Raw genomic sequence first — 23,918 nt, 5'->3', positions numbered from 1 at the left:
CGTGGCCTTGCTGGGTTGTAGCTTTCACGTGGTGAACAGATTTGGGAGGTAAAAGGTTTCAACGGCTCTCTGAGGTTGCGGTGTTCAGCAATCGGCATCCATTTTACTGCTCTGTGATGGAAAACCTGAAAAAGAGATCAGACTTTTGGAGACGAGCAGATGAAGGGGAGGGGAGCTGGAGACGGCACAATGAGTAAGACTCAAGAAAATGGGGAAAGTGGCGATAATTAACGAGAGGGCTGTCCAGGAGCAGTGGTGAGCCTGATCTCTGGCATTCAAATAATGTGACCAGTTTAATGGCAGAGATTAAGATCTACTGCAGACTGACTGTGTCGTATTGTCTTCACACTTCCTGGTCTCACGATTATTCTCTGTCTGTGTCTCTGAGCAGCCAGGAAGACATGTGCCCCCGCAGAGTTCGCCTGCTTAAATGGCCAGTGTGTCCCGGGACGGTGGCGCTGCGACGGGGAACCAGAGTGTCCCGATGGCTCTGATGAGGCAGAGGAGACCTGCAGTAAGTGAAACCATTCAGCTGCTCACATCAAGGACCTCTTTAAAAGGATACTTCCAGTCTGTTTCAACTTGGGTCTTATTCTGGAGGCGCGACCATGGTTTTGATTTGAATTATACTCATCTAAACTACAATATTTGGAGGTTAAACGTCAGTTATAATCCCTCTTTGCAGGGAGAAACTGTGCAGTGGTAAGTGGTATGTACATGAGGTTAAAGTTGCACAAGGATACATTAAGGTAGATGTTTACAACGGGTGGTTTGGATAATAAACATACAGTTCCCCTTCACTTTTTCTTTTGAATATGTTTGGTTGAATCCTGTATGACTGTAAGACTGCTTGTGCGTCTTCTTTCTTATTGTCTTTTTAGTGACGTCCCTGCGTTATTGGATCTCACAATCAACTTCATGTTAGTATTGATAAAAAAACATGGACAAAACCATAAAAATAAAAAACAGGTTGTATGAAATTGGAATTTCAATTTGTCAGAATTGTTGTCGGTGTTGTTTTTAACTCGACTGGAGGACCTAAGAGGCAGAGTGGGATGTACTGTTACAGTCGAAAAACCAAAACTATGGTGTCATTTTCCGCGTTGCATCTGGATACGCCGCCACGCCTTCATCTCAGTCGTTTTAGACCAGATTTAATTAGACTCTCATAGAACCTGTGTTCAGGTTGCTGATTTACCTTGTTATCTCGGCTCCAGCTGCCATTCAGACACCCCCCCCCCCCCCTGCCTCCACTCGCCCACACACTTCAATACTCAATGCTGTCTGATGGAGAGCGCATAGAAAGGCCTCGATTACCTCTCCGCCAAGCTGTTAGAGCCGAGGATCGCTGGCTGGCTCACTTGCAGCCTGTGCCAGTCTAGCACACCCACACACAGGCTCTGATGGGGGGGGTTACTGTAGGTGAGTTGACGTCTCCACAACCAGTTATTAATTGTTTTCCTTCTTTCTTAAACGCTCATTTCGTTTTCCACCATGGCTGCTTGCTTCTCTCTTGGGGTTACGGATGTCAGATAGAGCTGAAAGCACTGATTTGATGAATATTGATGTCTTGGGGAGAAGCACAGAGTATCCACTCACTGGACTATAGCTCCAGAAATGTGCCACCCTGAACAGGCGTTTCAACCCCCTACCAGGTCCTCATCAGGCACATGTTAGCCTCACTGATTCAGGGTTCAATGAAACACCACTCTGACTCTATTTTTTTTTTTTTGTGTCTGTGCTATTTGATGCGAAATGCATGCTGGGATACGGGACTTGTCTGCCCACACAAGTTCACAAAAGTCACCTCCCGAAGCTGATGTCACCAGTTGGATTCAAGAGAAGTACAACAATGACGTAAATCCTGATGTCTTGCGTTGAGGCAGGATAGTGGAGGTTGGTTACACAACATCTTCATCATCGTTCACCAGTTCCAAACAGACATGTCGGGCCTACCCGTCATTATAAAGCTTTTTAAACCAATTGTTTACGCTATTGTGGGAGGGAATTAAATTGCATCAAGCGGTGCGGGAAAGGAATCAAGAAAAGGCTGAACAAATCTTTCAGAGGATACTCACTCTTGTTTTGGTCCATTTCATTGTCTGTTCAATGAATAATGTGGCAGCCGAGCAAAGCTTCTGATGTCACCCCCAGAAAGTTGAGTGCGAGGAGGGAGACATGCATCCTCTGAAGGATAACAATTTATATTGGAAATCCAATTAAAGATAAATGAAGAAAGGATTCATCTCTTGGCTGCAGGATAAAGAGATAGAGAACTGGGTTGAGAAGAAAGCCTTTTATATGGAAATCCGCTGTGTATTGACTCAATATTGTGATGTCAAACTTCTGAACACCAACACTGAACATTGTTGTTTGAGTTTTTATTTCTCTCTGTAAATAATATTCAGGATAGATTCTTGATTTTGACACAACTTGTCAGAAATATTGCATTCACACCGAGTATCTTAAGGTGAAGAGAGATATTTGTTATCTTTTTACTGTGCTGCAGGCAGAATGGAAACATTAAAAGAGGGAATGCGAGTGAGATCCACTCCATCACAGACGTCTTTCAGTCTGAGTGGATCCAAGTGTGCCATAATCACACTGTAGAGAAAAGAGACTCGAGGATGGACAAAAATGCACGCACATCATCTTCAACGGCAGCCGACGTACTCGTGAATGGCTCTCTTATCATCTATCTCGTTCGTCTCGTTTCACTGATAAATTACCTGCCTGTACCTCGGTGAGATAACAAAGATATAATGAGAACTGTGCATACGTCAGGGAAAACCTCTTGACTTGCTGTATTTCTTTTATTTGACTGAAAAAGTCCAAAAACAACTTTGACATGAACATTTAGGATTTCAACCAGGAGGGACAAGTGATGATAAAGACTCTTTGGACTCAACGGGGAGATGTGTAATCGAGGGGTGTCTGCTCTGAGCAGCAGACACTGATGTTGGTGACGTATTAGGATGATGAGTTGATGAATCTGTGAAGACCGGGCGGTGGAAGACGCGTGTAACAGCAACATGACCTACTAAAAGGCAGGGAGACAATCGTGTTTAACAAGTGACAGCACCAAGATGATAGGCTGTGAATGTTGCTGTGTCGCTGTGCTATTGGACAGAAGAGACCAGCTGATCAGGAGCAAGGGAATTATGAGGTAGCATGCGTAATAGGAGTGAATGGCAGTATATGAGAAGTAAACTACAGCCCTTAGCATGCAAAAGTATATTTTTCCTGACTGAACTTACACTAGAATGTCATTTTCAGTCTGAAATTCCACCAGGATCAGCATTTTGCTTAACACCTCAATCCCATGCAACACTTCCCTTTATAGTTGAAAGCTCCCAAGCTTCACGTTTATCAATTAAACTTTGCAAGAGTGATGATTATTTTACCGTCTTAACAGTTGTGGGAAGGGCTGAATTTCACACAGACTGCATCCAATCTTCAACGTGCTAGAGATATGAAATTTGCCATTATGTAAATAGCAGAGACGAGTGAGTGCACGCTCGTTTTACACGGGTTAATTACACATAGCGCAGCCTACACCTTAATGCATCATGCTCCAGTTATGCTGAAGCCTGATAAGACAGGCTGTGCTCTCACACGCAAGCAACCCTCGTCTTGTTTCTCGTTCTTTTTGCCCCCCAACTCCCCTGTACTTTCTGTCTATTTCAGTTCCACATTTGCACAAACATACAGTACACACACATTTGCACCCACACACCCAGCTAAGGCATCTTGGACTCGGTGCTGCAGACATCTGTGCCACAATCATTCTGGCTCGCTGAGTGGATTCCCAATTCCACGCTGGAGTAGCGTTACACTGCTTTATTAAGAATTCAAATTCGGGCCACACGGAGCAAGTTCCTCGCAAGCCCTGAAATATGAATGACTCCTTGGAGGAACGTGTTTTTGTGTTGGATTAATGTGTAATCATAGGGGAACCGGGCCACTGCATCCAGCTGTGCAGCAGCTTCTCTGCTCTCGCTGGGCTCTAAGTTGCCCGAGTCCCTTCGTCAAGGATTCAACGAGAGTGTTGGCCACTTGACACTTTCTGACTAAATTGCTGAGTTCAGCTCTGTTCCGCATGTCAGTTTGCCCTTTCTGCTTTTAAATTCACTTTGAGGAGTTGACGGGCCGAAGGGAACTTGCAGTGTTTCATCTTTCTCAGGGAGTCTTTCATTATGTGAGGACATAACCCTGAACTGCTGCATATTTGGAAATGTGGAAAAATATGGGTTTTTTTCTTTTTAAATCAGCCATATAGTATTTGCAATTTGGTCTTTTTAAGTGATATGTAATTTGTAGGGGATTATGGATATTTTTCTGAAAGGGGTTTTGATGAAAACTTTCTTCGATCAACATCTTCGTAGGTAATGAGCCCCAACCCCGTTGAGCTTCTTCTTGGAGAGTTAATAATAAAGCTTCACTTTTTTATTGACTTAATGGGAAAGATGTTCTTGGTAAATATATTTGCACTGCACATACTGTGTGTGTGTGTGTGTGTGTGTGTGTGTGTGTGTGTGTGTGTGTGTGTGTGTGTGTGTGTGTGTGTGTGTGTGTGTGTGTGTGTGTGTGTGTGTGTGTGTGTGTGTGTGTGTGTGTGTGTGTGTGTGTGTGTGTGTGTGTGTGTGTGTGTGTGTGTGTGTGCGTGCGTGCGTGCGTGCGTGCGTGCGTGCGTGCGTGCGTGCGTGCGTGCGTGCGTGCGTGCGTGCGTGCGTGCGTGCGTGCGTGCGTGCGTGTCAACGTTTGGATTTCTTTTCATGTGGAGATGTGGCTCGTTACAGTAGGTATTATGGGATGGACTGTTTGCAGGTAAATGTATGTAGGCTGTTTATTTTCGGCATTGCTAATAAGAATAGCCAAACACACACACACACACTGAATGCATGGATGTACATTTGCTTTGTGGCTTTTATGCATAGATTTCCCATTGTGTGTTTTTTTTTCTGTTCACTCTTCTGTCTGATAGTTGAAATTGTTGGAGTTATTACACAAACACTTGATATAATCGAGTTGATAAGAGGGAACTGGTGCGCTTCATCCTGTTTCAGTTTCTGCCTCAAACACAGAACTGAAATAAAATCACGTAACTATTGATGATAGAAGCACTAACTGTCCAATTAGTCTTCTCTTGGAAAATGTAGAAAAATGACAATTTCCCAAACAGTGACATTTTGTTGTCAATAACCCAACTGTCCCACTCGGAGAGCTCAGGTACAGCACTTAATATAAAGTGGCAATGCATGCCACAGTGCATTACTTGCTAATGCACTTTTGCTGAAAATAACACTTTTCCATCTTGTAGTTTGCAAGCAGCAAGTGTTCTCCGCTGTACCAGATCTATAATTCAGAGAGGAGGACATGGCCACGCTAACCCGGCTTCATGAAGCAGCGAATCTGAGCGTGACTCGTGCTATCGGAGCGCTTTGTGCATTTTCGGCTATGAGGCAGAGAAGCCGAGTTATATATTGAGCTCAAATATTGACGTACACAGTGCAGGCAGACCCAGATAGACGCTCACAAAGCCACACATCCTGTATGTCAAAGCCTGGTATCCCAGGCGAGTGGAATAATGGGTCAGGACTACTCGGATATAGGTTCGTGCGACATCACGATGTGTGTCCTTCTGAATGATGATTTTAAGGAGTAACATGTTACTAACTGTAACTGGCTATATGAATAAGTCAGGCTGTCACAATACACACATAACCTGTCGAAAACTGTAAGATGAATCGGCTCTGTGCAATATATATTCGAAATGATAAGCAGCAAAATAGACATTAATTTATATAAATAGGCTGCAAATGAGTACCGGTACTTGAAGAACCCGTCGTGTTGTTTCATTTGTCATGAAGCTGCATTGCTTGCCTTGGGTAAAAGGTGATGGATTCTAAACGGAGCTCCTGCCAAAACGCCAGAGCGGAGATGAATCCTCATCCTTCACTCTGGTGGTAAACAACTGCCAGGCAGTCGGTTTGTCTGTGAGTAATTGGCTTTTATTATAGTGCCTTTTTCTCAAGCTAAAACCCATTACCTACGTCTTTATAAAAGTCCGAGGTGTCAATAGTTGTCAAGAGGGGCATTGAGTTACCGCTGCTTTTGTAATTTTGAAGTTTCCTTTCTTTGTTCGGTTTTGGGAGGAGCAGACGTCACGGTTTATTAAAGAGTCATAAGTTAAAAGGCCTGGACAGCTCGCTGGTTTTCAGATTCTGCTGGAGTCTTCGCTCTGCCTGCCTCGCCTCCTCCGTCTCTTTCCACTTGGTGTGGATGGTTTTGATTTTGCTTTAGGATAAGAACCTGAAAGGTCATGCTGCAGTTTGTCCTCCTTTTTTCCTTTCATACACGTCTTGCTCGTGGCATGCCTCCGAAGCTGTCCATTGTATTTCTCTTCACTATGCTCTCTCTGGCAACCTCTTTCATTTCCTTACTCTTGATTCTTGTTTTTTGTCAGGTCCTCTTTCGACCGATTTGGATGAATTCATTCAGACAGAATGCGATTTCCTCTCTCAAAGATTCCACCTCCTCTTTCATCTCAGACATTTAAAAAAAAACGAATTCTGTACTGCATCCCTGACTCGCCTGTAATCATTAATTTCAGCGAATCACTCCTTCTCGTCCTCAGTTTCCTCAGTCGTCATTAAGCTTGTTTGCTCCCTTAACACTCTCCACAGCTGTGTCTGGAATGTAGGGACTGAAAAATCATATTACGGGAACAATTGTCTCCGTCGTGCTTGAAGGATATAGCACTGACGCAGGCAACATCAAAGACTGTCACACATCCTAACTTGCCTTGGTAATACACTTTTCTCACACAAACTTCCTCACACATGAAACGGAACCAAAAGAAACGAAAGACCCCTTTTCATATCTCAACCTCGTACATGAACCATGAGGGAAATGAAAGGCCAAGCCAGAGCTGGCAGGTGGAACAGGTTAACCGCTTGATCATTCCACTTATATCTTACTGTCCTGCTGCTGTTGTACTCACTGTAGGACATTGTTCGACACAATATTTTTGTTTCATAAACTGTCAAGAATGTCAAATCGTGAATTAAGCTTTTTTACACTAACATGACACTGCAATTTGTTTACAACGACGTTTGGACAGGAAACAAATGGTTGTAGGTGGATGTTTCTACTCAACATGCAGGAATACAGTGTTCTCTCTGAGGCTAAGTGTTCTCTGCTGCAACAGCACTGCAGTGGTGTGTGTGCATGTGTGTCGGGGGGGGGGGGTTCAGTCGCACACTCTGAAGGGCTGAGAAATGAGCCTTCATACTCAAACGACATCTAATGCCGGTTCCCTCACATATCTGCCAGGCCGTACTGTATCAGTCAGTATTGGCTTGGTGCGGATCCATCTGTTGGCCGATGGGTAACAAGAAAATTCACACAGAGGTGCACATCACTCCTCTTCTTCATCCACAACACGAGCTCCCTGTTGCAGTTCTCATCCAGGTTAAGAGTCCGATGTTGGCCTACAGTGAAAGAAACTGCTCCTTCCTACCTCCAAGCCATGGCCAAAACCCTACTCTGGCCCGACCATTGTGCTCCTCTGCTTCTGGATGACCTCCCTGTCACTCTGAGGACCCTGTGGTCGCTCATCTCGGACAAGGCACTTTTCTATTCTGGTGGAATATATTCACGAGTGAAGGATTTGGGTCTTAATAATCACTCCCCTTCTCAGGCGCCACCTCTGCCTTTTCTTTTTCATTCTTCTTTCTGCATGTCACCCCCTCTCTCCATCTTTCCAGTCGGTCTATCCTGTCAATCTGATAATGGCAACAACAAAAAAATACCATATCTTTGAGATTGTAAATTTTAAAAGTGATTTTGATTTGTGTTGAAGAACCTGAGCTTCCATCGTGAGAGCATTGTTATTGTAAATTACGACTTTGTCAGAAACTAAGAAAACTATTTTCAAAAGAATAAATCAATATCGGCCAATATGTCAGATTTTGAAACTCTCAAACATTGGTATTAGCTCCCAAAATCTGGTGGCACGTGGCAGCAAATACACTAATCTTTTACAACTTGACTGACCCGGCAGAACACGAATTTACACTGTTGGTAATTACCGAAATAAACAAACTAATCAATGTTAAAACCATTAAAAAAATCACAGATTTGTGTTAAAACAGATGAAACCTAAAATGCTCCCTGCAATTTACACTCTGTAGATTCCATGGAAGATATACAGTTGATTATTTAATAATTTAAACCTACTGCATCTTGAATTGACATTAGGTGAAAAGGAATTAAATTTTATCTTAAGTGCAGTCTTCTAACGAATGCATTTCCACATGAACAGATGTGCTTCGTTCAGAAAGACCTGGTCTGTCTGGTCCAATTTCCCACAATGCAGTTTACGCCTACGCATTGCTCGGGACATCATCAGAGATTCTTGTAACCTCATAAATGATTTTCATTATGGAGCTTGTTCTCAGTGATCACGCTCGTACTAATGATCCTCACTTGGCATTGCTTGTCAGCTTTGGCAATGCTGTTTCAGTGATCTCATGTATAAAAGAAAACCTCACCATTGAAAGGTCTCCAAGCTAACTTTAATTTTGCCAGGGAGGGGGTAGGGGGTACGTGGAAGATTTGTAGAGAATTAAAAGTGATGGATAAACGATAAAAATAGATGGTTACAATTCATGGTTATGTTTGTTAAAAATAATGGTTAAATGGCCAAAGTAGTTGTCTAAAAGTAATGGATAAATAAATAATAATTAAATGGATAAAGGGTTAAATGTGCAGCCCATGACAATCCTGGTAGTAGTACAAACTTAATTAACTTAATTCATATTAATTTAACTTAATTTTTAAACAGATGTCTAAGTATTTCATTGAACAGACACTTAATAATTATGCACAATGAATAATTCAGCTGAATGGTTGGAGCTCTTTGCCCCACGGATGGTTCAGAGGCGGACTCCCTTTTCGGATGGCGCTACGATGTCGAGGCCTTGACAGGTGCTGCTGTTTCTGCTTTTGTGAGGGAGGCGGAGGTCATGAGCTCTCTCAACCACCAGGTTGAGATTACAGCAAGTCACACACAGGCCACCTTTGTTCGTCTGCATGCACACAATGGTCAGAGTTATGCGATACAAGTTACATCTAAAATGATCATACTGATAATTTGCCACAACTTTCAATTGTATGAAAATATTATTGTGACAATATCCGCTTTTATATCAACAATAATGTTGAACAGCATCCAGTTTGAAATCCTTCTACAATTCAAATGAATTAATGAAGGAATTCTTCAGTTCAGCTGACAGGGCTGCATGGGACGATAAAAAGTTGGGAATTATTGTTCAATATTATATGAAAATGAAACAATCAAAAAGTGCAATGATTTTTCCTGTAGGCTAACTCCTCGATTTCATACTGGGAGGCTTAAGGCTGCACTGTAAGCGAAGATGTATAATTAACAGCATGCACTGTAATCTGGCTCAAACCTACCCTGTGCCAACTAGAGCAGATTGGCAGGAAACGGAGAAGGGGGGGGGGGGCTTGTGTTTTTATTTTATTTTGCGATACAGCCAACTGTGCATTTGCTGTATTTCATGATCTTTCAGCATGTCTCTTTAGAGGCGGCCCAGACAGTAAAATAAACAGTGTGGTGGAGTTTTGGATGAGTTTTAACTGCATCGGGGGGGCGATAGAAATTGAGTCCAGCTGTGTTGTTCTTTGCTGCCTTTATGGGACCATAAAACCACCGCAGTCATCTCCCTTTCTGCTTTCATCTCTGCCCACAGGCAAACAGACGTGCCCTCCGGAGAAGTTTGACTGTGGGGGATCCACCAACAAGTGTGTCTCGTTGTCATGGCGATGTGACGGGGAGAAGGATTGCGAAAACGGGGCGGACGAGGAGGACTGTGCGTCTGGTGAGTTTGATGACGTCTGCTGTCAGTCCTCCACTGTAATGGCAATTACCTCAAAGAAACACATTGAACCGCTGTTCGCCAACTGCTTTTCAAGAAAAAAAAAAAGAATTCTAAGAGTGTCAATGACAGATGTGCAAAAGTGAACGACTTCACGAGGTACACGGTCATGAGGAGGATTTAGATTCTTCCTTTTTAGTATTTTATGGGATTTCATCCTTTCTGATCTGGCTTATCATCCAGACGCTTTCGATATGAAAGCACAGTCGATAACACTTCATATAATTAGAGGGATTTAAAGTGAGCTGCACTTAACAACGAAGTCATCTTTGATGTGGAATGACTTTTGGTGTGGAGTGTCTCCTCCCCCCCCCCCCCCCCCCCCCTGCAGGGACTATACTTGCCCTACTTCTGAGGCGCCGCGAAGAATCGGCTTCGTCTTTTCTCTCTTGCCCTTGCTTCTTCGCTGCGGGCTGTTTAGACTTTGAAGATGAAGAGCATGTGGCGGTAAATGCAGGGAGGAAAAAAAAAAAAAAGCCATCTCCTTATTATCCTATATAAATGATGGCGTTTGTCTTTTCAGGCATTTGTTCCCTGTCAGTTGTTTGTGTGTGTGGGCGTTGACAATATGCCTCTTTGGCATTTAAGCAATTCATGTTTTTTTTTTTTCAAGGATAAACAAGAGTTTTTATTTGGAGAGGAAGCCAAAATAAATTGGGCATAAAATTAAAACACAAATCAGAGAAATTCTCCTCTTGAATATATATATTTACCATCACCCCATTGAATGATACCCGATACAAATGCTTTAATTTAGTAATAATGATATTTCTTTTTTGCGAGATAAGCCTACAAGTGGCCTGTCAGTGACTCCCCTCCTCAAAGTGGCCCCACGCTCTCACGCCAAGTGGTCGTGATTCCATTGACTTAAGTTCTAATGCCGTCTTAGCTTGGGTGGCTTTTCACTGCGCTGCCCATTGAGACCCAGTGTAGCCTGTGCTAATCCTTTTTTCATTATAACGTCTGTATTGATGCAGCAGCCTTAAGCTTCTCAGTAGTGACATGAGGGCGGGCAGGAGGCTGCCGCCCACCCAGGCAAGAGCCAAAATCCCTCCAGAGGTAAATGCCACTCAGCGTGACCAGGAGGGAGAAGTAGACTCCAGTGCAGCACGGTGCTAGATAACATCACCAATAAGGCTTATTAAGTGCTGCTCACTCCAGTTTATTTGAAGACTGATTAGTCCCACCGCCAGCCTTAAAGATGACGTCTAAATCAAGTGCAAGAAGCTTTTAACTGTTACATCACAGCAGATCAATCCGACGGTACCGAGCATTGATTCTTAAGTGTTGTGTTTGTGGTCCAGCCCAGTGACTTAAGGAATGATGTTCACATTGCTGTGTTGCATTTGTGCCCAATACCAACGGTACCGCCGATGCAGGAAGTAGTCTGATGCTCGTATAACTATGAGTGTTCTGTTTAGTTAAAAGTGTTGCGTAGTTTTGTTTTGATGCAAACTTAAAGCCATTGTTCACAGGATTATAACGCTGCTTGCTGTATTACTCGTCGGTACTGCAGACAGAAGGCTTTAGAGATTTTACATTTACAGCCACGAAGTGAGGTGAGAGAAGAGCGGTTGAAGTGACCAAGTGTACGTTTCTGTTTGTCTGTGTGTTGCGCGCTAGCTGTTGGCACACGGGCAGCGACAGAATTCACTTCAAAGCCGTGTTAACTGAGCTGTATGTTTGGGTTTAGAGGGAGACAATTCATGACGATGATGTTTCGAATGACGCAGAAGCAGTCGTACAAAATCAAAATATAGCAATTTGTAGTATGTATCCAATTGCTTTTTGCTCCTGCCGGCCAAAGGCTTTGCTTCAAATCTCAGAGAGTGAGGCTGCAAATGTAGTAACAACTCATCTTTTGGTGCAGTTCATTTAAAATATTGAAGCATACATGGGAAGTGTCGGCACTATTGAGCATCAAATGTTGACGGGACTCCCCAAGTGTAAACTAGAAACAAAAATGCTGCTACAATGTCTGTCTCTTCCACAGCAGAATCAACATTGTTCGAGATAAACCTGTTGTGTTTAACGGAGAAGGCTTCCATGTAATTGGTATTACATGCTCATTCAATCATGCAGAAAGATGGTAAGTGGGAAGAGGACCCTTTCAGGAGCTGCATTATCAGATGTTTGGTGCTTAATGAAACAAAACAGGAATCCCTTCTTTCTGTAGCTGCTGGCCATTTGTACACCTTTGCACATCTGGCCACTGTGGCCAGAGCGTTGAGCTTTGCACCGTCTCTTTTTCTCACATTCCTGTCAAAGGCAGAAGTGATGGAAACTCCTACACCACCTCAGGGGCATGGCGTGCTTTGAAAAGCATTAGACAGACTCCACATTCATCTCCATACATTTGAATAAACCTCTCACAATTCACAGTTAATGTGACGTCGGCAGGCGCAGCACTAACTAGATGCAACTTTTTTTCCTCTTCAGACTGATTTCTTTTTGATCAAACCAAGAGTTATAGACACGACTGACACATAAATGACACTGACACACAAATCATTTGGACAGTTTAGGTGACACATCAAGTCAGGCTCCACTTGACTGCACCTTGCGACTTAACTTGTCCTCTCTGGTGGTCAAAGAAGTAAGTTAGGTAAGAGTTGGTCATAAGAAGTGTCGGTTGTCTCTGCGACAGGTCAAAGATAGACAGACGAACAGGTAACAACCGAGCACAGAAATGAGGTATTTTGTAACTCAAAATAATGTGGGGGGGGGAAATGGCTGCTGTGAAACGTCGAGTGTCGGTACCTTTTGTGAGCATGATCAAGCTTAAACGTTCACACAGTGAGCAAAACATTCAAATCTACACTCACCATGTGAGTTGAGTGCTTTCATTCCCAAAAATGCCTGAGCTGGAACGTACCGAGTTAGCCCCAGTGCGCTCTGCTATGAGTATAACTTTAAAGAGCGAATAGCCCGGCGCAGATTCACAAAAGTAAATCTTGCAGAGGCATCCTGCTAATTGAGTCATCCACATGTTGAATTATGTATTAAGTCGAATCTAGCCCTCACCAGAGGAAGCTTTTCTTCATCAACATTACAGTCGGCAGCACTTCCAGAGAAACTCCGTGAGAAAGTTGAACTGTCCTCAACCCTCAGCGATGTGGAGATTAATGTGCACTCTCCAGGCTTCTCTCTTGATCTCGCCTGTCTGCTGGGATCTGCTGCGAAAGCACAGCAGCCGGTCTGGATTTGTATGTTTCCGTGTGTGTTTGCATTTGTACTCCGTGTCAGACGGAGCTGGCTGCCTGGCCTGTGCACATAATAGTTCTGTGAAGTTGTATTTTTTTTTTTTTGCATGTTTCCTGATTCATGTTTAATGCTGCTTGGATAGTAGGAGGCAAACAATTACTTCCTGCACTGCTCACAGCTGTCTCTGGCAGATAGTGTGCACCCCCGCCGATGAAGCTTTCACTCCGGACCGTTTTACAGAACTAATGTGTATCCTCCGACCAAGAAAATCATTCAGCTCATCGAAATCCAGGCAGGTGGGTGTTTTGTCTCTTCTTGGCACCCGCTCCATGTCTCCTCCATTGGCCCTCAGTTAGCTGACCTTCTCAGTCAGTAAGGAAGTTAGAACACTCCCACCCTGTCCTCGATTATCTTCTCTTGGATGTTACTGTCCATGAGAGAGTCGTCTCTTCTCTATTCCAGCAGTGTTTTCCTCTGTAAATGTTTGTGTAGCATCACAGGACAGGTCAGCTACTGAGCCATTACCCCGGTGAGGCACTGTGACCTTGCTGCAGTGACTGCGGCTCGTGGACCTCAGCGCTGAACCGTCCCTTCAGTTTAAGTCTGTGATATCTGTGTGAAAGCGGCGAGGACGTTAAGCTGCACTGACAGTGACTGACATGCTCAGAGGTGTTAAGCGTGTGCAGATAAAAGATGCATTACTCAGTTTTTACATGCTTACCCTCAACCCTGATGTCTTTCTTTTCATTTCACGTCTCCCTCTGTCCCTCCTCCTGCACACACAAATATAATTTATTCACCTTTCTGTCTTTCCTTCATGCATCCTAACTATTCACACACACACCACTCACTCATCAGCTGTAATGTTAATGTGAGTTGAGTAGAACGACCAGTCATCTCTTTCCCTTTCATCTTAGCCAGTTGCTGCTGGCAAAAAATCTCCCATCATCAAAGCTGCCAGAAAAAGTAAAAGTGTGTTACGCTGCCAGCTACTGACGACTAAGTTGGTCGTCATAGAAATGGAAATGGTTTCCCCTCCCAAGTTATTGAGGAAGGGGCAATACATGGCTGTGTGCCACCAGTGTAAAGCTCTCAAGGAATGTAGCCACCCTTTCTGGAGAAAATTTAAATTCGATGTGAACTCTTTTTGTTAATTAAGAATATATAAGGACCGGAAAGTTGCTCGTCTATCGGCAAAGTTAGCATGAGTTGCTTGCTGGCTGTCATAATAACTATCTGTCTAAATGCTAACATCAGCATGCTATCACGCTTACAATAACAATTTTCCTGCTTTTATTCAAGCAACAATACCAAATTATGTCGATCTGCCTAAATCTACCAACCAACCCAATGAGCGAAATGTTGGGTCCCTCTATTCAGAGTGCTGTGACTGATTTAGTGCTCGTACTGTCGGTACTTTGCGTGAATGAAACGGGAAAGCACACGACATATTAGCAGAATGCAGGAAGGCAGTCTGTGGGCTCAAAGTTGCTCCAAAGACCTCTGATTCATTTGCTTAGCGCCTCTTCACCACTGGAAAACAAAGTCCTCTCTCCAGTGTAACCAGGCCACTCATGTGCATCACTAATGATCTGCTCCCTGTGTAATAACGTGCATGACTGTTGAATCTGCTGAATTATTTAGTGCCAAATTAGTCTGGAGTTGGAGTAGAGGCATAACAGGCACAGTAGTTCTAAAACACATCAGAATGAGACGGAGCTTGTTTCATATTGATGAATATAAACCCTTTTACTGAACTGAATCTTGACACTTGTTTTTCGTATCAACTGCTTCTGTGGCAATCATGTCGGTACCAGTAAATGAATTAGACGCTGAGAAAACAGATGGGGACTTTAACATATGGTATAACTTCATAGGATAGGAGTTCACCATCCTGACCTGATGTTTGTTCCCCCAGTTTAGCTCGGCACATGGAAATGCATGCGATTTTCCACTCAAGTGAGATATGAAATTTATATGTTTTTTTCTGTTTTTGATTCTGCTTGCTTGTAGTGTTCAACCAAGGACACAGCACTTAGCTTATCATTATTTTTAACTGTTGTTAAATGTTGATGCCTTTCATTTCTGTTCAGAGCGTTTCAATCTGATTTGTTCTCGAGCCGTTGAAAAGCTCATCCCTGTTTTGATCGAAATATTAGTTTCGGAATTACAAATCACTGCTCATGCACATAAAGTCTTGACTGACAACATGCACTTGCTTTGCAATGGGCTGATTCTGTGCAGAATGTTTTAAAACAGCAATCCCCTTCCTGTAACCAGCCTTAACAGCCAAAGGCAGCGGTGTTGAAGTTGAACTCCCTGTAGTTTGTATAAATATCAAATTCCTCTTCTCCCGGTGCTGGCCTCTGTGCTGCTGTGGCCTCACAGCGGAAACCTGAACTCTCCTCACAGCCTGAGCGCTTTTGGACAGACTTGAGTAGAGACAGAGAAAGCTTTAGAAGGCTGAGAGACGGAGAGAGAATAATTTACAGAAGCTGTGAGGTTAGCCTTGTGAAGGGGAGACAGCGTGACAGGACAACACTTTTCCTTCCTGCAGAGAAACATTTGTGTTCAGACAGATCTTTTGAAAGAGGAGGAAGTATCATACTCGTCACAGAGGGAGGAGAGGGAGAGAGAGCTCTGTTATCTTTTGCCTCACAGGAGAGGAGGTTTCTCTCTATCATCACCTCTGCTTCTGTCCGCCCCTCTTTCTGTCTCCTCCTCAGTTCCGAGCTGAGAAACTCTTACTCCCGTCACTGTGTCCCTATGTGAAGCTCATTTAAGCCTCTACTTATTGCCTGTCATCAACCTACAGATACTGTTGAAGTTTCATTTTTTTAATTTCATGAACTGCAAACAAAAGCTGAACCACTGGGGTGATTGTTACATCTCAGTTCATTTTTAAAGCGCAGGCCTTTTAATGTATTCATTCAATTCCAACCACACAGGCCCTCATTTGGCCTTCAAACTCCTTTTCTGAGGTTTCTTTCTTTCTGTCCTCTAGATGCCAAAGCCTGCCCCAGCGGCGAGTTCATGTGTGCCAACCGCAAGTGCTTGGCCACCGTCAACGTGTGCGACGGGGACGACGACTGCGGAGACGGCAGCGACGAGCTCAAGTGTGCGTCCCCTCTGACCTGCGGGCCCAACCATCTCCGCTGTAACTCCTCGGAGTGTGTGCCGCTCATGTGGAGCTGCGACGGAGACCCCGACTGCTCCGACAGTTCAGACGAGGGTCCGGAGCGCTGCGGCAGCGACGGGGTTCCCTACCTGCCTAACCGCCGGACTAACTGCACTGCAGGGGAGTTTCGCTGCGCCAACGGGGAGTGTGTGAGGCTGACCTGGAAGTGTGACGGAGATCCAGACTGCAAGGACAGGTCCGATGAGTCTGACTGCCGTGAGTTTCTCTTTCTGTCTCTTTTCTTGGCATCGCCTTGCCTTCCTCTCCTTATACTGTCCTCTCACGTGCATCATGTACATTCTCTGTTGTATGAAGGATGTCCTCGTTTCATATTTGAAAGGCTATCCTCTCTGTCTAAAGGGGTTTATGTACATATGGAATATGTAACTGGGTTCAGGTATAGTTTCAGTACAATAGAGAACAGTAACCATAAAGAGGCTATAGCTGTATCTCATTTCCATACTTGCTGTTTCTAGGCAGGTTTTCAGAATGCACCTGCTCTTTTTAGTGGGTTTTCATTTAACTGGTCATATTATGTCATATTAACTAGTCAAATGCCGACACATTCATAAATGACTACCCTGAAGGTCTTTTCTTTACATTATCTTTGTGCAAAGAGTCGTCATTGTTTGTTTTCGATATCCGTACGCTTTGAGACTGGAGAGAATCTCAACAAACTATATTTCCTTCCTCTTCTGAGGTGCTACTTTGCCATTTAGCACATTCCCACTATGCTGGAAGTTGGGGTAAGGTTTCTTTTTTTCCAAATGTGTCTGGTAAAGAATGTGTTTCTGTTGATAAACACAGTGTGAAGATGGGGCCCTTGTGATAAAACAGGTTTTCCTATTAGCTGGTCATGGATGGGCGAGCCCTGAAGCTCCTGTCTCACTAAGCCAGAGTGTGAAGCCCAGATAGTCCCGCTGTTCATTATCTTGATGTGTGGCGCACATATCACACCCACCTCTCACTCTCTGCGGTGTCATATAAGAGACACTTACAAGAGATTGATGTGTAGTTCGCCAATTGGATTCCTGCATTAAGAGAGGGGTCTGGAGGCCAAACCTCGTATTTGTCCAGAGGTCACCATTTACCTTTGCTATATTCACATGCTCTAATGTCGATGTGAGGATCATTTTGCCATGTAAATTGAATGCTATTGTGACTCATCAATACATTTCTGTCATATAATATACAGTGTATATTATTCAGTCCTCGGTAACTGGCTTATCACATCTGCCAGATACAGAAAAGACCGTATAAAGGGTATGCTATTAGTGTTTCTATGTGCATGCGTGGGTGCACGTGTGTGTCCAGGCTACAGCGGCCCGTCTCCATTACATTCCCTCCGTTCAGCTCATCTTGTGATAACACCAAATCACATCCTCCTCAGTCATATATATTGCTTTTTAGTGTGATTTAGAAAGGAGTTATATGAGCACGCTGGGCCCAGTTGATGAAAAGCTTGTCTGTGCTTGGGATAGTAATGAAATGTGGTGTAGCTTCATGCAGCCTCCATCTTTGCCTTCATGTATTGAAAATCCTTCATCACAAGCCCTCAGTTTGACTCTCTTTGTCTCAGGCAGCACCGAACACAGGCTGTGAATGGATAGAAGTACAGAAGACCCTTTTATTGCACAACCCTTTTGATTTCATGCTTCTACAAAGAATCCTTTGAAATATGTTTTTGGGCATGTCTTGCCCTCATTAGAAAGGCAAAAGTAGAGCGACTCGTGAAAAACTGATGAAGTGAAATTAAAAAAAAAAAGGTCTTGGGCTGGTTTGGGCCACAGGATGTTGTGATCCTCTTGAAGGGATTAAAGTGGATTTACAAGTCCAGTTTCAAGTGTGTGTGTTTACGTGCGTGTGTGTGCCTCTTACAGCTCTGTTGACGTGTCGTCCCGATGAGTTCCAGTGCGGTGATGGTTCCTGCATCCACGGCACCAAGCAGTGTAACAAGGTCCACGACTGTCCTGACCACAGCGACGAATCTGGCTGCGTCAACGGTGGGTACGCCCGTCATCGCTGCCTGAAGGCCTGACTGCCAGAATCTGTCCTCCTCACTGCCTGTTCACCTGTCCTCTTCTTGTCTGTTTGAATCAGTCTTCCCGTTTGATGTTCTGACTGGATATATCTTTGATTCAGTGTGTCTCAGTCCTGTGCACATGTCTGTCTTTTCTGAAATGCTTTTAAATGAGGAGGGATGACTTTGACCAGCTGTATTTGTTGTAAAAGTGAAGGCAATTCAAGATAAAGGTAACATACCTGTGGCTGAACTCACAGTATATGCTACAACCCCCTTTTTATTAGCTTGTCTGCTCTATCTTTACTCCCACTACTTTTAAATGTTTTTCAGCTTGTGATTTGAGATAATGAAGTCTAATATCGGTTTGCGCGAAATGTAATGAAAACTGATGAATAGCAAATATAACACCTTGAAGTTGCAATCCTTACAGTCCTGGTAGATTTGAGCAGCTAATTGTCAGTTGTGACTGCACAGCTGAACTGGTGTTAAAAATCTAATTGTGCAATGATCTGATTTCACACAGCACAGAGATAGGCTACCTTGCCGAAGAGTTGAATGTACGCAGCCTGCAGCCTTTTCTCCAACAGCTCATTGTGGCTGCTCTTTCTCGTTTCATTACTGTTATATAACAGTCATAATGTAATGTAATACATAATATTTAAAACTCACCCGCTGTCAAACTGATTGCAGAAAATGACTGTAAAAAAAAAACCGTTTGATGAACGATTGTGTTTAGTGCTAACCGTGGTGATAAAAACATTATGGAACATATGTTATATTTTGCCAGTTGAATGGTTTTAATGTGGAGTAGGACCAGGAGGAAGTGGTCTATTTGCATGAACTTAATATAGATATGATAAAGGCTGATATCAATGAGATGAAATAAAGCTGGATTAACTGCTGCATTGTTTCCTGGAGATACTTGCAGAATGCAAATACCATCAATGGCTATTGCAGAAACAATGCTGGCCATAAACAGTATAAAAAAAGGGTGTGATTTCATGAAAGCCATACAAGTTAGAACTTCCCTTAAACACATTTATGTGGGATTTAATGATTGTGAAATGAATTGCTATAATGACCATTGATTGTTGTGAGGATCCAACCCAGTGCTTTTTGTAAGCTGACTTCATAACTTCTTCTTCTATACGTAATGCATGATGCATAATCTACCAGCATACTGCAAAATGACGTGACAGAAAATGTAGCCAGTGGTCCAGTGCCTGCACCAAATTAAAGTTCAGCTTTGATCCCACTGGGCTTTTATGTGGGATGATTTGAATATCTGAGTGAGGAGTATTTGTTGCGTATTTGTGAATATCTCTAGTGGCGAACCGCTGGAGATATTCAATATGACATCACACACTTTTTTTGATGCATGAGTTTCTGAATCACTTTGCAATAGCTTATACAAATAAACGTCTGTCAAGTGTATCGTGTAGATGCTGATCTAGCTTCTGCTGTTCTCTCGCAGCCACAAAATGCGAGGGGCCCCTGAAGTTCCTGTGTAAGAACGGAGAGTGCATTGACAGCTCCAAAGTGTGTGACTCCGTCAAGGACTGCAAGGACCGATCGGATGAGCCCAAGAAGGAGTGCGGTAAGAGGACTTTTTCTGGATACGAGTACTTGGATGTAACCTCCGCTGTTAACAAACACTGCATTACCATCAAATGGTAGAAAAAGGCTTCTTCTGCTCTGCGATAATGTCTCGACTCTCCATCTCTCTTCCTGTCTCCATACACCTTTAATCTCTTCAACTTTTTTTTTGTTTTTACTGACCACCAGTAAATGAAAGTGATGCCTTAGTTAAAGAAACAACACGTTGTGTGTTTATGACTTTGCCCTCTGGGATGAAGAGCTCAGTAAGAAGGTTTCTGACATGAGAGAGGAAGGAGCAGACGGACGCTGATATCTCAGAGGAACATACGGTTGAGAAGGGAAAGTGACAGATGGCAGAGTACACTGACCTCTGCCAGGGAAATTACAAGACTAAAGGTATTGCAGAGAGTAATTCTCCTCCCTTCGTCTTTCAGCTTCCTCGTCTTCCTCTCGCTCGCTCTCTCCTCATATTTACCTCCGTCTGGCCTTCAACTCAGATCTTGTTCTCAGCTCATTAACAGCGTGTCCGCACACACCTAGCTCATCGCTCTGCTCGCTCAACCATTTGCTTGCAAGATGTTCCAAACACACACACACACACACACACACACACACACACACAAAACACAGAGAGACAGTTCTACTCCCCACTGCAGTGAACACGCATCTAAACATAGTTGTTCGGTGAGATTGCATTTGCCGCATCAGCCTTACATCAGGGTAATATAAAGATAATGCATTTGTAAGTAAATGTTTTTCTGTGTTTCCCCATCTCATTAGAAATAATGGCATATGACCACGGCACTGACTCATTACTGGGCACACCATTCATTTCCTAACGGCGCGCCATCACTTCCAGCTTTCACTGAGAGGAATGGCTGAAAGTAGCTCGTGCATAATGGGTTTCCATGGTGAGAGACGGAGAGCGACGGAGGTGGAGTGGAGAAGGAGACGTCATGTTTCTTTGCCCATGGGAAAGTGACCTAAATCATGGCGGTCCTTGGAAGTGGTCTAGAAAAAGCTGTTCATGTTATCACACGACCTCCCCCTGAGGCGTTTTTGCTACCCACCCAAGAAACAGGCATGAGTGGGTCCTCAAATACAAACACGTCGTCGTATTTCTTCCGTCTTCAGTTAATTCTGCACTGACATGAAGGGAGTTAGCAGGAGCTGCTTTGAGTGGCAGGTTGCTGTCACCCATCCAGCTGAATCAGTGAAGGGAGTTTAATGCTGGTGGTTGCAGCGTCTACGTCTGCTGGCGCTTACACAAAGCCAAGATGAAAATGTTCCCACAAAAGTAACCCCCAGTCAATCTTCCGAGAGTCAACTTTATCTTTCTTTATTTTTGTTCCATATAAATAATGTGTAAGTGTAGCTGGGCAAAGAAATAACTTTGCTCAAAGATGAGCTGAACTTGTCATCTCGGATCCCTGAAGTCAGTGTGTTGCTGGTGTTGGGTCTTGTAATTGTATAATTAATGAGGACCACATTCAGCAGGACTGACTTTCAGCATTTTATTGCACAAGAAATGGCATCGACATAACTTCCCTGTGTAGAGAGCGTAGCAACATCAACAGCACAACGTTTTCTCGACGGGCACGATTTAGCATTGCAAGCGATGTGGCAGCCCTGCTGGGCACGTGTCTTGACAAACGTCTCTTCTAATTATCAAATGTATGCATCAATAGAGCTTTAGCGCCAAAATGTAAAAAAACACTTACTTTACACTTGTTTAAAGTAGCTTAAAGGAATTTGGGTAAATACGCTTTCTTGCAAACAGTTACATGAGAAACTCTGATGTCTGTAGCTACGGTGAATATAAAGCTGGAGCCAGCAGCCGGTTAGCTTAGCTTAGCACAAAGACTGGAAACAAGGGAAAAAGCTCGTCTGGCTCTTTCTGAAGGTGACAAACCCCACCTAGCAGTATCTCTTAAACTAATTCACACGTACATCTTGTTTGTTTCATCTGCACAAAAATGTAAGATGAAAACATGTTGTAGTGCTACGAGGGGTTATGTACTTCAATGTTTCTTGGCCGGGTGCAGTAACTTCCTGGAGTTGCCATGAGGTTGCCAGCCCAACTTTATGCAAGACAGCGATTAAGTGTATTTCCCCCAAATTATGATCTATTTCTTTAACCTCACTTATAAAATACTGACGGTAAAGAGCAGGAAGAAAATGTGTACCTTCCCAAGTAAGTGTCCAAAGCATTACAGATTCATGTGGTGTCATGATATGTAATGGTTAATGTGATGTTTGTTGTTTATATATTCAGCTAATGAAGCTTCATTTTGGAACCAATGCTTTGGTGGGAAGTTCGCGGATGCTTTGCTTTTCCTTGAGGCCAAATGTTTACTAAGTCACACACATACTGTCCAGCAGCGCTGCCTTCAATGACTGATGATTTAAAGCTCCCCGACTGACCGGATGCTGGTCACAGAATGAAGCGCTCTCTTGTATTGAGGAGTGAGGTTTCCCGTGTAGCTTCATCCATTTTTTTCTTCATCACCCCTTTCCAGTTGTTCATTGTGCAACCATGCATAATTGTTTGTGTAAAAGTGAAGCCCTTAAGCTGTTGAACGAAACGTCAGAGATTGTTTCTGGTGATCTCAGCTCAGTTAACTTGCCTTCGATGATTCATTCAAACAATCGATTGTTTTTTTTTCTTTAAAAAGCAAACATGGACAGGAAAGTGTGCTAAAGAGCTGTCAAGTAATTTCCACAGTGAAGTGATACAGATACTAATACGGTATATGTGACAGCTTGATTCATGTGGAGGTGATAAAGAAGTGACTTTAAAAATTGCAGCCACATTTGAGCCCTTGTTGCGATCAAGTAATTCATAAAGCCACTGTGTGCAGCTTAATCAAATCTTAACTGCCTCTGCCTTCTTTATTGTGTGCCAACCTTGTGCCAGCTGCTATGACCTAGTTTAAAATGAGAGTGGTTGTGTATTACATCTTGTTTTTTTTTGCTTCTTTCATTCTCCAGATGCTTTCACATCACTCTGCCTCAATTTAAACAGCAGGCCTGTTTAATTTAGATGTCCTCTCTCGCTCTCTCTTTCTTGTTCTCTTTCTCTTTCTTGTTCTCGCTCGTTCTCTCTCTTTCTCTCATTCTCCCTCTTGTGAAAGAGAACAAGAACGTTATTGGGCAGCTCAGAATCCCAGTCCACAGCATTAATCCCTTCTAGATTCATAATTCATATCCCTGCAGATGGACGTGATTCTCAGTTTCGAGAGCTCACCAGGTGCGACGTCTTGTCTCTTTGATTCCCTTTTTCATCTTTGGTGAACTTCTGATATAAGGGTTCAAAAAGGATGTAAAATAGCTGAGCATGAGAGCTGAGATAAAATGATGATATCACTGTAAAGGTGATATCCGTTTTCCCCACCTATGTGCCACACATATTGATACAGCTTTATAAAATATCACAAGCCACTGCAGTTACCCTTTTTTACAAAAACGTGTTTTACAGTCAACGAGCCAGAGGCCTTTTTCTAAATCAGATTTTGACCTTTTAAATGACCTTTTGGGCTCCCGTGATCTCCATACCTCTTCGATGACTGACTGCTTTTGACCACTGGCTTCTTTTCTTTGTCTCCTAGGGCTGAATGAGTGCATGATCAACAACGGCGGCTGCTCCCACGTCTGCATGGACCGACCAATTGGCTTTGAGTGCCAGTGCCCCAGTGGCTACCAGCTACTGGACAAAAAGACTTGTGGTGGTAAATAAAGAAACTCTCGACAGACGAATAAAATAATACAAATAAATACACTCTGTCCTTCACACTTTCCCCATCCTTTTAACACTAACGTTTCCCCATAACACCCAAGGAAAAAGCCTGACATCTGCTCGAAGGAAGTAGAGCGGAGAAGTCGACAGAGGAGACACGCCCTGTCTCACTGTCGACTTATTTCCTCCCATTAACGCAATGACAACATGTCT

General features: G+C 43.4%; 1 protein-coding gene across 1 annotated transcript in view; it reads left to right on the top strand.

The window, feature by feature from the left end:
* LOC306789328 (low-density lipoprotein receptor-related protein 8-like) overlaps nucleotides 1–23,918 on the top strand; it is a gene marked incomplete at both ends in the record, with an annotated part of 67,568 nt that overhangs the window by 29,144 nt on the left and 14,506 nt on the right. Inside the window, 6 exons of the mRNA XM_079285228.1 lie at nucleotides 392–514; nucleotides 9,780–9,908; nucleotides 16,174–16,563; nucleotides 18,228–18,350; nucleotides 19,845–19,967; nucleotides 23,578–23,697. Coding sequence (XP_079141354.1) covers nucleotides 392–514; nucleotides 9,780–9,908; nucleotides 16,174–16,563; nucleotides 18,228–18,350; nucleotides 19,845–19,967; nucleotides 23,578–23,697 — 1,008 coding nt within the window. The remainder of the gene's footprint in view (nucleotides 1–391; nucleotides 515–9,779; nucleotides 9,909–16,173; nucleotides 16,564–18,227; nucleotides 18,351–19,844; nucleotides 19,968–23,577; nucleotides 23,698–23,918) is intronic.

This window comes from Melanostigma gelatinosum, assembly GCF_949748355.1.
Source record: "Melanostigma gelatinosum genome assembly, chromosome: 15".
NCBI lineage: Eukaryota > Metazoa > Chordata > Actinopteri > Perciformes > Zoarcidae > Melanostigma > Melanostigma gelatinosum.
This window is presented reverse-complemented; position numbering and strand designations above follow the sequence as displayed.